Below are 16,295 nucleotides of genomic sequence, written 5' to 3' on the forward strand. Positions count from 1 at the left end.
TCGAGCACCTTAATCGGAAATGCTTAAAAGGTAGTGAAAGGATTTAAAAAGGTTCCTGGAATTATTACATGACAAACAGGACGGCGGCAAGCGTACAAGGATTTTGTAAACATACTCGACAAACTCGCAAAATCAAGAACTTTACCGGACGGGTAGTCCGGTGTCATTCCGATGACATGAACCCCGTACGCAGGACTGACAATCCAGCTACGGGTAAATAAAGTCACAGAAAGCCAGAAGGCCAGTAGCTAAATCTTTCTCAATCCAAAGTTGGGGTATTTTTGGGGTGCAAGTTATCATGTGTCATGTGATAATATAAAAACTTTTCCATCGGAAGGGGTAATCTATGTCTATGAGCTGTTCTACTTAGACTGGAAGCCACAATCAATTTAGAAAAGATTATATAATACAGGAGATGTAAAGAAATTCTGTTTAGAAACATTGAGCGACATTTCTACAGAAATTCGAAAAACGAAAAGAGGCTTGTTGATGAGAACAAAATCAAATATTTCCCAACGAAATAGTTATGATTTCCTTCCATTTTTGTAATATTTATGGGAATTATTTTAATTACATATCGGCGGAGTATACCAGGGACAAGGAAGGTTCGCTTTCATAGTTCGGAGAAGGAAATGTCGCCCATTGTGAAATGTTACCGAGTATTGCGTACCATTCATAGGAATGGCCTTGCTGCTCGGAATGTATCTCGATAGTCCTGGATAGCCAATCCTGCGTATATGAATCGACATTTGAAACGGTTTTTTTTACTTTTACAATACCGACTGTCACAGTTGACCGGTTCTGGAATCCTTATTGATCGAGAATTAAATCAAATCAAGGAACGGATTTTCAAAACGGAACTTCTCCCTGGTTTTGTCATAAAATTAAAACGAATAAAGTGACGTCAAACAAAAAAAAGCTACCATCACAAGGACATACAGAAATAAGCTTAAAACGTGAAACTAAAGTATGTAAAAGGGTTGCCAAGGTGAAGTAAAGTTAAACTGAAATCTAAATTGTTTTCTAACGAGTAATAAGCCTTCATCATTTCATAAGAGGATCGCTGAACCCAAATTTTGTCAATATAAACTCTTGCGAATAGTGCGCTGGGCCTGGACCTTAGTATCCCACTAGACTAGGCCCTATATACAATGGTAACTGCAACATAAGCATTTGTGGAATAGACAACGAATAAATGTCCCACTGAACGAGGGAAATAATAACAACTGTAATACTAAGAACGAAAAAAAAACTCACCTTAAATTCTTGTAGCTAACCATTATCGTCGGCCATTGTGTGCTGCGTTATCGAGAAACAAAACCAACCTTCTTCAAACGCGACGACGACACTTCACTGTCATGCTCGTGGATGAAGCACCTTAGTTTTCGTACGTATTACAACATTTATCGAGCATATGAATTTCCCATGTCATTTTTTATGCGCTGCTGCTTAGAAGTTTCAACAGGCCCACCGATCATCTTCCGAAGCACTTATTATGCGTTTAGTAACGTTTTGCGATTTTACGTAACTAATTGCTTTTATACTTGTAAATTTACTGAACGATCATACCACATGCACTGGAACACACATAAGCACGCTTTATCATCACATAATGCACCTTCGACCATATGCACCACACATAACGATCAAACTAGCAACGCACTGTTCTCACACTGTTTGTGCCCCCCCTTGAAGGCAGGATGAATAAAACGATTAGAACGCGATCTGGTCACCTACGGGAAAGCGAAATTCACCAACATTCACATTTAACTGCGCGGTGTAGAAAGTGTCACAAAATTGTGCAAATCCATACCCAATTTGCGAGACAATAATTCATGCTTCACCATCAGAGATTCACCATTGTAACGCAAACACTTCGCCAGTTGTATATATTGGTTGGTGCATCCACAAACACACCACGAACACACGGTTGGTTGCATTTTTGAACGATACCCGGAAATGCGTGCGCTTGCGTCTCGCGATTTCACTACCCAAAAATAACTCAGACGACTTGAAAATCTAGCCCCACACACCGGGGGGGGGGGGGCCAAACAATCCGGTCCAGTTCAGTATCAGAGCGTGTGCCTATTTTTACCAAGTCAAAACGTGGAGTTGTGGACCAGGAAGTGGAAAGATGGTTCTAAAATACTTTGTCAAAACCCCGTTCATCTTGGCAGCAAGATGCATTTGCCAAAACATACTTTTGGTGGACGTCGTTGAGTTCGTGGGCAGGAATAAAAGCCAACAATGATTGTATAGAAATACAGCTGGTGGTACGTCGTCGACTGACACCACCAATGCAATATTGCCGGTGCAATTGCAATGCCTCGGCATTAAAACTGAGCATGCACTCGGAAGAAGAGTGTCGGGTTAAAACGAAGCAGCAATAAAAAAAATGCACTACAGTTGCACACACATCAATAAAAAAACGGAGCCAAACAAAAAAGAAGGCTCCACTACAGTGCACCGCACGCCGTGAGAACGGATCGTAGTACGGTGAGGTCGACCGCGCTTCGAACGATCGTGTCATCGACGTCGAGAACGGTGTGGAAACACGTGAGTATCCAACACAGGAGCAACGCAGGAGCAAACGCTCGCCGTACGCTCCTCTTTCTCGGTGGGACAAATCGCGCGCTCGCACTTCGGACGTTCCTGTGCGCTCTTTCTCTCACGCTCTTTCTCTCCTCTTTCACACGCAAGAGACCGGCGAGAATCGAGGGCAACATCCTCGAGCAACCTTAAAAACGGCGTGGAGAAAAGGCTATTGCTCTTTTGACACATATTTAATTATAAAACATGGATCCAGCTATCGCTGCGTACTGCGACGTCTGGCGCCGGTGGGGAGAGGCGCGAGCGCGAGTCTGACGCGGCAAGACGCGGTTTCCTATACAGTGCGGCTCAGGGGCAACGTTGTGTGCGTGTTGCCGTTATACCGGTTGGGTTTTCTAGAAAGACGGGCCCCAACGCCGGCGAATTCTCGAGCGCAGCAAATGGTTCCCGGGGGTTCCACCTCGTTCGTTCTACCGGGAAGGGGGCTATTATAACACAGCACGTCCGCAACGGAGAGCGAGACATTTAAGAAAATATGTTGCATTTTACATTTCTTAAATTCTATTTTCACTAGTATTGTTGTGTTGTTAACAGCAAGTAGCGGTTGAATTAATTTACTTGAAAATGCAATAGAACGCTGATTATCCGGGCTCGTGGCGTCTCGCTGGTTGTCAAATAATCAAAATGGATAATAACATGGATATCCATTTAGTGATTAATTTTAGTGTATGATGGGTAGGGATTTCTGAGTAAATGATCTATTTTTACTTTGTTTTGTTTATTGTTTAAAAATTTGTTTAGAAATTGTGCCCATTTCATTTTACATTACAGGACTCTTTATTTCTTCCGTCAATGGTGTTGCAGCGGATATGTCAAATCTCCTTTGGAACTGTCATTTGCTAGCAGCACATATAATCAGACTCCCGGATAAACTACGTTCTACTGTAAGTGCATTTGTTATCATCATTCTATGTACGCTAAACGTGCTGCAAAAAGTATATTATAAAGTTTTCCTTTACTCAAACACGAACTAGAATCCAGATAAGTGAGAAAAAGACCTATACATGGAGCCACAAGTACACCAGTACGTGGTATCGAAATATGCTGCTATCCTTTACATCAAAAATGTACTAGACACCCACTTAACAGTCGCACTACTACTCTTACGGGTGCAAACATATCCTGCCGCGTACACTTATTGGGTGGCCAAAGCCCAATACTAACGGGACCATTTGTAGGTTTTGAACATTTTCATTTTCGAGTCGATTAGAACCGGGTGCCGGCCCTAAGGGAGAAAAAAAAACAACACCGGGAGCATTCTGAGAGCATGTATGCACATGCAGGTACCGTTTCACCGCGAAACGTTTTCCACTAAGAACACTGCACACCATGCGGGGGGATGACGATGATGAGCGCCTAGAGAAAGCAAAAGGCTTTTGCTCTAACCGTCCGGGAGGAATGAACCACAATTAGAAGCCACTGCCAGCACCGAGTGCACAAAAGAGACGAGTGGACTGTTACACAAAAGGGTGTGTGCGTGTGTGATCTAGAGCAACGGAGAAAGACACATTCACCCTTACGCAAGGGAGAGAGAGAGAGTGAGAGAGGAAGAAAGCGAACGAAAGAGAGTGCTATAATAACATTAAACCGCATTGCCCGGAAGTGATGCTGAAGCCTGGTCACTAACCTTTTCAGCACATTCCATTATGTACATATATTTCTTGCTTCAATCCATCCGTGTGTGCATCCTAACAAACTTTCTTTGCGTTTTAACAATGGCAAATTCTAGGACCTTTTTCGAAAGTGCGCAATAGACGGACTAATGGCTTCATTCATTCATGTATGTGGGTGTCGTTTCGGGGGATTTTCTTCTTTACATACAACTTCAAACTTTTAAAAAACACCGAACGACAACGGTTACAGTTCGCTGTAGTGAATTCACTTCTAATCGTCACAAACGAAACCTAAAGCACTTCCTTTTCTTCACCATGGTTACATCCAAAGCACACTCGGATCTTTATTAGCTTCGCATTTTGCTGCAGGTAACGGAAGTGTAAAGATTTATTGTAAAACTATTTCTTCGTCTGAAACACACACCTTTACCGAAAATGCCGGGCTTACAGATTCCACTACCGCATACGCATGCACATCACTTTTCCACTGTTGCCCTTACAGCACACTACACTTTTGCTAACGACACTTCCGCACAAACGCTCTGCGGGACATCACACTTTGCAGCTACGATGGACACAATTTAGGATTTTCGTTGTTGCTGCTACCGTTGCACTTCTCATAACCTGGTAATGTACCGGTGGAGAAGAAACGATTTTCAGGGTTTCCACAACCGCTCACACTAAGCCGGTTGCTACGTACGTACGTCGAGTAACCTTTGCACCGACATCACCGATCAAGCCGTAAGTCGCTCAAGTGGGTGTGATTGATTAGAAAGAGCCCCGCTCTGCTGTAGACAAATCACAATTTTCACTGCGTGCTGCACCACTGCTGGTTTAGTGCAATACGGCCTGCTCGCCACGGTGCGTGTTAACGTCGTTTACAATCATTTCGCCTGCACTTTGCACCGGTACGCCGTGAGGCTGCTTCAGCAGCAATCGTCGTTTCAATTCAAAATAAAGCCGGCGCGAAATGGAAAGCCGCGTAATCGACCGATCCAATCGACCAAACTGTACCGCTTGAACTGAGAAGCTCGAAATGGAACGATGAATGGAACGATACAAAAAGGGAACACGAGCATATGAGAACGGGCGACGAGAGGAGGCTCCTTGTTCTGAGCACGGTACGTTGGAGTGAACGAAACCGCGCGGCTCTCTCCGCTACGGTGGCGTTTCGCTCACTCGTTCGCTTTCGGCGTTCACAGTCGCACACACGCAGGAGAACAAAAGAGAAGCGGCTTACAAAACAATGAGCAGGATTCTGCAGCAAACGGCAGAACGGCACCTTTCGTTTCTTTCACTCCACGTGTCGCACAACACAATTTCGCAAACCAGCTCATATTTCTTTGATGCCACTGGCCTAATGCAACTAACTTCAAAACAACGCACTTTTGCAACATTTTCTAACCTCCGTTCGGCTGTTCGTGGCATTCACAAGTTGATGCCAAGAGTAGCCGACGATTTACATCGAGTGAGAGTCAATCTCGCGGGCAAAAGAGAGAAAAGGAGAGAAAAACAGAGCAGAAACTGTTATGACGTTTTTAGGTTTTTTTTTCCCCCTGTTCGGGGTTAACGACCGAAAGAGCGCGTGTTTTCAAACATCATGTGAACAAAAAAAACACCACTCACTCAGAGTCGTATTGTGATAGTGTTGGTGAAGGTGACTAAATCCCTGCACAAATGAGTGACTTGTTTGAGCGGCACGGATAAAGCGTATAGCTGACATAAAGAGTGACACGAATAATGGAAACACGTAGTTATGTTGTTCACAGTGGTTGTGACCATCGAATTAACCCTGTTATTGGCAACCACTAACTTATAATTTATAACTTTAAAAAAGCATTATTCAATACAGTATAATATTCGGATGAAAATTAATTTAACTCTTCTAGGTTTCATTGATGTGAATTTTAATGTTTCAATACTAAATCGATTTCAGGCTATGGTTCTACAAAATAATCATGCGCTCGGATGTCCCCTCTGAGGGAAAATGTAAGTGATGTAAAATGCGAATGTAGTTATTGTCGTTTGGTTTTTTTTTGTGCTGATGCATTAGAAGAACAGAAAAAAAACTAATAACTATGTATTTAAACAAGGACTTATTATACGCTACAACCGTTACAAAAATTTCACCAATGCCATGTAATGAAACTCACTAATTGATTCAGTTGGAGCTGAAACGCTTAGCATTACACAAACGGTTTTATTATCGGATTCGACATACGTGGAAATTCGAGATACGCGAATTTTTCCCAGTTCATGGCGGTCCACTATAATAGCATATCTCGTGGACTGCGTGTACTTAAAAAAAAATTCCAATATATTCATATCGGTTCCTGTGCATATTTGGTAACTGTTCACCGGAGGGATTGGGGGGGTGTTAGCATTCCAGATTTTTCCAATTTTCCAATTCCAGAATTTCAATTTTTCCAGAGGCCCCTTATGTCACACTTGGGGGCCCCCTAGCATAGGCGCTTATGAAGCCCATTTCTAGCATACGTCATACACTTTTCCTCTTAAATAGCTTATTCCGGGGCCTCCTACACGACGATGCCCAAGGCAGCCGGCTACTTCCACCCACCGTTAGATCCGCCACTGGGGTCAACCACGCCTCCACTGTCCATGTGGACGATCTAGAAAGACTTTACAGGTTGGGTCGTCCGTTGTCATTCTCATGACGTGACCAGCCCACCGGAGCCTGGCGAGTCTAATCCGCTGTACGACAGTAAATTTGTCGTGCAGCTCGTACAGCTCGTCATTGTAGCGGCTCCTCCATTTTCCATCCACACATACGGGGCCAAAAATCCTTCTGAGCATCTTGCTTTCGAACGCGGCTAAGAGGGTTGCGTCAGTTTTAATGAGTTGGTCCATGTCTCAGAGGCGTATGTGAGTACTGGAACTATATAGGTTCTATATAGTCCCAGCTTCGTTCCTCGCGACAGGTGTTTTGAGTGGAAAGGTTTCCTCAGACTGTAGAATGACCGGTTGGCAGCCAGCACCCTAGCGCGTATTTCAACATCAATGCTATTGTCGGTGTTAACTTTTGACCCAAGATAGGTGAAATTTTGGACGACTTCGAAAGAGCGCTCGTCTATATTTGTACGTCACCCCTGCGTGAGTTTGGATTTGTTAACAGGGTCGCTAATGGTGCCACCATCAACATGGTTATTGCCTCTGTAATCTTCAACCCGAGGTTTTCTGTTCTGCCTGCTCAATTCTTTCATAAGCATCCGCTACGTAGGAGAGCCGTAAACCAATGATGTCTATGTCATCAGCGTATGCCAGGATCTGGATTGACTTATAGAAGATGGTCCTCGAGTGGTTGATTTTCCGTTTCGGAATCTCCTCAGGTAGTTCGTAACTACCTTTTCTACGAATGGGACAAGGTGATCTTGTAGTATAAGGGAAGCTTGTATTTAGAGTAATAATAATATAGAACCCAAATTATTCAAATCAGCTTACATCAACAAAAAACGATGCCCAGAAAGGTAAAACAAAATGCAAATAAGTGCAAGCAACTTCGGAGGTGTCGAGCGCAAAGGGTTAAAACAAATAGCCAAAGATAAAAATATTTTTTGTTGGCTTCACAAATTTTTCACAACAAAAAGCATCTTGCAGTAATTTGAACAATATTACAATATATTGTAATTACTTGCTTTTAAAAGACACAATAATTTCGGATCGCGTAACCTAAGGAAGATTCGACGATGTTTGTTAAATGATTTATTTTCTATTTTTGTTACAAACTTATACACGTTACGCTTTTGATTTTGTTTTGGTCAAAATTTGCTTAAGAGCCAAGTTGAACGGAAGTTCAATAACAAGGTGTAACGTAAATGCTACACAGAATGTGATGTTCACAATAGCTGCCGTAAAAATAAGCTGAAATAAAAAATATTTATAGTCGTTTTGTTTGCATTTTACTTATACATGCGCGCATCGTGGACTTACTGTGGTAAAACCATTGTACACTAGAGGATAAGTGATGTGTTTATAGACGGCGTATACGATGCCATATTGTACCAGATATATGCTGTAGCTTAATCTAGACCCAACTAGTAGTATTGGATGCTGGAGCGTTGCAATTAACATGGAAGGTGTCTTCTGAAATGCGAGATAAAGTAGTACTACGCAGGGAAATATGCCCCAGGCACTTTTTAACAATGATCCATAAACCGCTAGACCAATTGATGCTTCAGATAAATGATCGGAAGGCAGCATCATCGTGAGACAGTTCATTGCTACAAAGAACAGAGCACTACCTGGCAATAGATAATTTAACTAAAAACAGAAAAAAATATATTAGAAATTAGTGCTGGAGCTCTACAACGTATGGCATCACCTTCAAAACATTGGCCGCTGTAGGATTATCCTTTAAATGGAAGTACGCGATACCAGTGAGCATACCGAAGAAATAGTTGCCAGCATTTGTCTCGAAGGGAATGTACACACGCAAATAATAAGGTAATGTCCGAATTTCTTGAAGTATATATCTGGGAATAGAAGAATATTCGGGTTATTATCATTAATTAAGTTCGTTAACATGTTCTTGAAGAACTTTCTATATTCGATCCGCTCGTTTCTATGGACACAAACACTTTCTAACAAATAAAACCGAATGAATGAAACTTTAGGTCCCACTTACATACTTTTCCGTTTAAGCGAAATTATTATAATAGTTAAAATTTTTCTGCCCCAAAATAACATATTGATTCGAAATTTAAACTATTAGGAACCTGGTAACTATTAGGGGTCTATTATACATAAAATTAACTTTTAATTGGCTTGTATAGCTTGGCAATGTTTAACAACATTTTAATTCAAGTTTAGATCTTTGGTATACATTATGAAAAATATCAAGAATTTATGAATTCTTCAGCAAATAATGTATGCATTAAAAATCGAATAAAAATGGCTATAAAAAACACTTTTGATGATCGTTCATCGTTGGTAAAAGTTACCCTTAACGCAATTTTTGCCCAGGACCTTCTGGTAGAAGTTGGTCACAAGCCACTGACCTTAACTGACATTTCCACACTGTACAGTTCTTCTTCAGATTGCTTCAACCACCAGGAGAACGTAGAGATCACTTTGTCTTCGATCTTCATCTTTTGAGTCTACTGCACCTTACGGTAATGTTTACTATCGGGTGGCCAGAACAAGACTACTACTTGAAACTTTCGTCCTTTTTCTGATGGGAAAAGATATTATAGATGCCAGATCGGTCACATCAGGAGGTTCCGTTTTTTTGCTTCGTTGTTTTTTTTAAAGTTTTTTAAACCTTCTTTGCTTCGTAGAGGCGAATTCAGTTTGAACTTCGAGCTGTGTATAACAGGATCGCTACAAAAGACTAAATATACTTGAGTTTTCCCATCAGGCAACAGATAACTAGTATAAAAAATCTCAGTAAGCAGCCTGTTATCAGCCAAAACATCAAATAGTTTACAGTTTATAAATTACCTGTTTGCGCTTTAAAATTTTAGTGATATTCTGCGTAGTGTACGGTGGAACGATAAGGGTAGGATTTGATACTGTTCCTATCGAGTAAAAACCCGAACCAAAAAACCTCTGTATTGAAACGAAAATTTAATTTAACTTTAAACACTATACCTTAAAATCATCATCACCGTAGCATCTAGATGGTAGCTATAGATAACGACCATTGGCACAAGGAAGGCGCTAAGCGTCATACATACCACAATAGGTTTGAACAATTTTGGAATCCTAATGAAAAAAAAACATTCGTTTTTGTTAATACACATCATTATACATCATAAAGCAAATATTTTGACAAAAATTGGTAAATCTTACCGCATCAATATCATTAAAACAGTACCGAGTATATAAAGTTGAAAATCTGCTCCGAGATACCATGCAAACTGTATGCACTGCAAATGTGAAAATAATGATTTAGGGTAAAGTTTAGTAACGGCCGCAGAGCTGATTCGTTCGCTTACCGGTTCGCTCGGATTGATATAATTATTAAGAAACACCACATTGGTCCACCAGTTCGTTGTGCAATGATCGTGGAAACGATCGCCAATTGGACCTTCGTATGACTGAGGGTACCACGATGCGTGAAACAATATCACAAAGAGATACAGTGGAAGTATTCTGGAATGAGACGAGAGGATGAGTTTATTAATTTTGATTTCCAATTCTAAATTAATTTATTTCCATTTCCAAAAAAATCCGAATGTATTAAAATGCAGTATGAATTAGTTTTACCTACGGGCTCGGTTTCGATTTCACATCTAATGGTTGCAATATTTTAAAATTCAAATGAAAAGATTTAGACATCATTGCAATTCGTGCCACCTATTTGTGGTGCAAAATATGCGTCACAGTACGTTGGAATTGCATTGCATGACCACAAATGATGCGGTGCTTTCTACAGCATACAATACTGAACTGGCCTAGGTAAAACATGCAGCACCGAAGTGACTTCGGATATTTCGGAGGATGGTCAACGAAATCGAATGAAACTAGTAGACCAGACACAGGGTGTTCGTTGACTTGGCCGTATACTGCGTGGCTTATTGTACCGGGTCACCCTTCAAGACGATTTTCCACCCATGCTCGAGTTGTTTTAACATCTTCTCCATCTTTAATAGCGTTTTGGTGTATCGAACATTGAATTCATTATGATTTAGAAGCAGTAGAAACTGTTATGCGGTAGATAGGCGGTAGACATTTCATTAAATCTATCCGAACCTCTCGCAGGATGAATTTCAAATCTCGAATGTTAGATGAATTTATTTATATGTTATATCTCGACTAGTTATGCATTACAGATGGTTCCATGTAATGGTGTTATATAATGTGCTTAATACTTCACAAGTTGTCGGATTCACTTTGGTTTGGACCAATATCCCTACCGGATATTAAATAACTTACATACATGCGTACAAACACTGCATTATTAATAATATAGTCGTAGATGGATAACCAGTTTTAAGTTATCCTGTTTATAAACGATTTTGATACTAATTTATCACCTGCTAGTGTCATGTGTTGTTTAGTCAATAGCAAGACAGTGTAATGTATGCTTTCCTCGCGAGTAGATGTTAGTATATATTAGTGATGTGCGCTCCGGAGCACACCAACGGCTCCGGAGCCGGCTTCGACTTCAGCCCGGAGCTGTTTCCGAACCCACAGCACCGAACACGCGGCTCCAGGAGGACTAACTAAGGAGGACTCCACTAAAGATCTGCTGTTCAGGGCAGGGATGGCCCACAGGCTGAACAGTTCGAAGACCCCTGTCCTGAGAAGCGATGGACAAAACTCAAACATTGAATCAAATCCAATAACTTCTAGTCAAAAACAGACTGACTGTAATTGGCCACGAAAAACGGTTCAGGGCAGTTGGCGTATGGCCGTCCGATACCGCCTCTATGCATTTCATTTTATTCCATTATGATTATATGCATTACATTATCTTCAATAATAATCCCACTGTTCCTTACGATCAGGGCCTCCAACTCTGCTCAGGGCCTCCAATAAGCTAAACCGGCCCCTGTATGTATATGCCACTGAACTATCAAGTACAAATAAAAATATTCAGTTTTATGTGTTATATCGAAATTATATACATACCAATCCAATATTGGTACAATACATATTGTTATTCTAATGGTTGTGCCGTTTTGAAATCTTCTTCATGAAGTTCAAAACTATATCCTGAATATTCGCTAAGATAAGTGGAATCTTATCTTCTTTCAACGATCCTTTGCTCAGGTCATAGTTTCTAGTATAGAGGGTCTCGTTGGACTTAATATCTCGTGCTACATTAATAACTTTGTCTAAAGGACTTGTCCTAGGATGTCCAATTTTTAAAGATTACCTTTCATTTCACTTCACTGGACAGATTGATTTTGGTATGCAGTTAGATGTTTTAATTTTATCTATCGGCTAAGATAATTTACTTTAACCGTACCAAGCAGAGCCGGAGACCCTTTTCGGCTGCGCCACAAAGACAAAGGTCGGTTGTCTGATTTATAATCTATAGAAACCTGTTTTTGCCTAGTTTGGTTTTGCCTCAGTTTCCTTCGAACATACCGCAACCTTGTTTATTTGTGCATGCTTTTAGTTACTTTTATTTAATGTGAAACACATTCTTGCATCGAAAATAAAAACTCAACTTAAGATTAAAAAAAATTAGTTGTATATTACAGTTTTTTTCGTCCATTAATAATTACTAGAAAGTGTAAAATTCTCACATTATATACAGTACAGTACCACGCTAGGACAAACAAACAATGCAGTGGTTGCTTCGATAAGTTATGCACTAAATACAAGTGCCAAACAGTAAACACCAGTTATTAACACCCACCTCAACCCCAACACAGGTTTGAGAGAGAAAAAAGACGTTGCAAAAAATCAGTACTGACGAGTGATGATAATCCTTGTTACTAATCATAAAACTTGAAAACAACACACGATATTATACAATGTTACAAGACTGTTCCAAGAAAACACATGCGAAAGATTTGGTAACTGGTAAATAATGTTGGTTGCCATTAGTAAAACCATTTTGTGATATACAGCACAGCATAGAGCTAACAAAACGAACATTACAATCAGTAATTGTGGGCAATTCAAAAACTCATCCCGCAGATAGGTCCGAGTGAATGATATTTAATGGGAAGGGACGAGGTCTTCAGCTTTACCATAACGATCCCTGATCTAAGACGCCGATTGTGAAGTTGGCTGTGTTTGCACAATGTAACTGCTTCTGCAAACAGTTTTGCTTACGAAATGTTTGGGGTGTAGTGTGTTCACTTTAAAGGTTTTACACGTTTGGCACAAACTTGCGTCACATCCAAAGAGGCAAAACAAATAACGGAAACAAACAGACTGCCCTACAGTTCGAAGGAATCGAATTCTTGTATGGCAAATAAAAGTGAAAACTACTTCAGCTTCTCTAGCTGGTGCCGTGTTATGAAATACAATAATTTATCCACCTGATAATGGAACCCGGTGGTCGAAATGCTCTCTAATTTTACAATAGCAACCTGGTAATAAAGCATAAATAATTGATTACCTGATCAGTCGAATTTTAACTCGATCCAGCAAATAAGCCAATCCAGCACTATCGCGATTCTTTAACTGCTCCAATGTGTTAACGGCCAGCAGTAAACCACCGATGACGAAAAAAATTTGCACCGTGTACGTGTTGCCGGCCATCGCTATGGGGAACCACGGTTGATCAAATTGGGCTTCTAGGTCGTTGACATTTTTCATCGGCATCCTTATCATTGGTATCGAGGAATGCGTTAGCAAAATAATTAACATCGTTATTGCGCGTATGCCGTCGAGATGGCGTAGATTAATGTCGGCTTTGTTCTCTCTTTCCACCAGCCTCGGCAAGTTGCGAGCCAGCGAAAAGGATTGCATCAGCTTTGTGTTAAATGAAGCATTTCTGTAGATGGAAAAGGATTCTATTGAAAGCGGCAAACACGTTTAACTTAGCTTTTGCATACTTCTCTGCTGTGCAATCTTGTGCTGCAGTGTCCGATACGGATGCAAGGGTCACCAACACTATCGCCCCGATGGCAAAACATAGAAAACAAATCTGCGCAATACCTATTGAAATATTTGAAAGAACAGTGGATTTGTTTGTGACTAGTTGAATCAATCACGCTTCGATTTGGCTTACCTAATTCGGCACTGTTGTTCGGCGTTGATTCGTCCCCATGTATGCAGCGCATGATTTCGATGGACGAGTTGAACTCATATTGGGACCATATTTTCTTCTCTACGCACCTTTCCAGCTCTGCTGATACATTGTGTATTGCACTTTCAAACGTGAGTCTACATTTCTGAGCACACGCTCCGACTTCGATCGTACGTCGATCGAAATGACGTGGATTTGTAGAATAGTTCTAGTTGTTGTGTAGTATGGTTGTGGGTGTCGATGGAGAGAAAGAAAATAGTTGAATACATCGTGAAAGTCTTTTTTGTATCGAACAATGTTTGTCTAATAATGTAAGAAACACAACAGTGACTGCAATTTTAATCTGTCTTTCATGAAGCTTTGTTTTATCCATATGATCCAATAACGAACGGAAAGAAGAAACTAACAAAAGAGTAAAAAACAGCGTAAAAAGTTTACATTGGTGTTGAGTGAGTTGCTTTAAGTTGAACTGAAATGAGATTATTTTAAAATAATGCGATAAACGTCGATTTCGATAAATTCGACAAAAACCTATCATGGGTCATCCCAACCGTGAATGGGAAATGCACAAGAAGTAAATACTTCACACTGTAAATCCGACCAATCAATTCATCCAATGTAATGTGTGTACTTATAAGCTTAAAAATATATTGGAATACATGTCATAAGCTCATAATCATCGGCTTATTATTTTTTTTAATAAGACCTACTTCTTGCACTACTCAAACACAAGCAAACCCCTGAAGGTCTTATTGGTTTGAGATGAACTTGCAAAAATTTAGGTTACTCATAGGCTAAGGGGGCGTTGGCATGCCTGTTCGAAATTGGTATACATCTTGTAGCCTAACACGTGTCGCACTCATATAATCATCTCCTGTATAACGATTACCCCTTTTAATGAGTTTTCACACAAATATCATCTTTCAATATGACATAATCGCCCTATGACCCATTGGTTGTTGTTCGGTGCCAAAGGTGAAGCATGAAATAAGCTTTGGCCTAATATGGAAAGTTCAAAAGCTGCTAAGAAAAGCAGACAAAAAAAAGAAGTTCAAAGTATGTTGAAAGTATCTCATATTTTCCTAACTTTTTCTATCCATCTGGTTGCTAAACAAGTTACCTGCACTTTGAATTTGAATCAATAATTTGGCATGGAACGGATTAATTCATCTTTCATATAAATATGTAAAAGAACGCCATAATGACTGAAATACTGAGATGGATAAAACTCGTTACAAGAAAGTTGTCTGTACAACGCAAAGAACACGTATGCGCACGTGTAAGCATGCTCTTAGCGAAGTTCCTGTTCTATTAGCGTTTTAACGCACGGTTTTTGCTAGTAAATTATGTTAAGCACACTTTTAATGTTACTCTGAGATTTATTTTACAATAACACGATTTAATTGGTTTTTTTTTGTACCATACAAGACCGTTCTTTGGATCTTTTTTGTGAAAACATGTATCTTAAATTAGTTACGGCTTTTGCCATTAAAAGAATATACACATTCAAGGCTTCTAGTAGTTCTTTTCACCACACATTCTCTCTCTCTCTCTTTTCTTGGCGTACCGACCTACTAGGTCATGCCTGATATTTTTGGCTTACTAGACTTACTTTACCACGTAGCCGTGATAGTCAAGTGCTTGTTACGGGGGATTTGTCCGGATGGGATTTTGGTCCGGTCCGTTCGTGTGAAGACCGGCGCCGCTACCATCATGCCACCGGGCCGTCTACATATTGCGCACCACGCATCACAACACATTGCGTACAGTATTCATTCGTTTAATATTAGTTTGAATATTGTACACTTCAGCAGATATGCTAGTCATATATTCCACCTTTATTCACTTGCAAACTAAGGATACACGAGTACAGGGAAATTTATTACCTTTATGCTTGTCCAAAGCATCGAATCCAAACTTGACTTAAGGTGTGCCTTTGCATTGCAGTACACAAAATCAATGTACGTTCGACGACATTCTTCGTAATCATCGTATTGGTAGATTTGCATTAATTGCACTTCGTTTGCTTCGGCTGTATCACGGAGAAGCACAAAATTGGGGGTAAAAACCATATTAAAAACGGAATTTCCAATGTACTGTATTTCAGCACACAGTGCGGAATGGTTTGCACTCACACGATGCAGCACAACAGCATCCGACGATTGCAGCTGATATCAATACCCACAACATGTTCACCATGTTGCTTCGATGGATAGTTCCACACCTGAGTGTAAACATCGCGGCACCGAAAGACGCACAACAGTATCGCGTGCGTGCGGTTATTACACTAGTCTCGACTATACTGAGGCCTGCCTGTAAGCACAATCCCCACGGCAGAGGTTTCGGCTGTTGCGGGTGACATTGAGAGAAGTGTTGGGCACAAGAGCGCCCTGCCGTTG

The 16,295-nt window shown here is 40.5% G+C and overlaps 1 protein-coding gene across 1 annotated transcript; it reads right to left on the reverse strand.

Moving 5' to 3' along the window:
• Positions 1–7,976: 7,976 nt before the first annotated feature.
• On the reverse strand, positions 7,977–16,086 carry LOC128713553 (O-acyltransferase like protein-like). The gene is made up of 10 exons (XM_053808414.1): positions 16,032–16,086; positions 15,783–15,922; positions 13,879–14,104; positions 13,703–13,805; positions 13,264–13,641; positions 10,032–10,334; positions 9,831–9,944; positions 8,563–8,713; positions 8,172–8,501; positions 7,977–8,102 (listed from the first exon to the last, which is right to left on the reverse strand). Exons 1-10 carry the CDS (start codon positions 16,084–16,086, stop codon positions 7,977–7,979), a joined length of 1,926 nt encoding a protein of 641 aa, XP_053664389.1.
• Between the last annotated feature and the right edge of the window lie 209 nt (positions 16,087–16,295).

This window comes from Anopheles marshallii, chromosome 3 (assembly GCF_943734725.1).
Source record: "Anopheles marshallii chromosome 3, idAnoMarsDA_429_01, whole genome shotgun sequence".
NCBI lineage: Eukaryota > Metazoa > Arthropoda > Insecta > Diptera > Culicidae > Anopheles > Anopheles marshallii.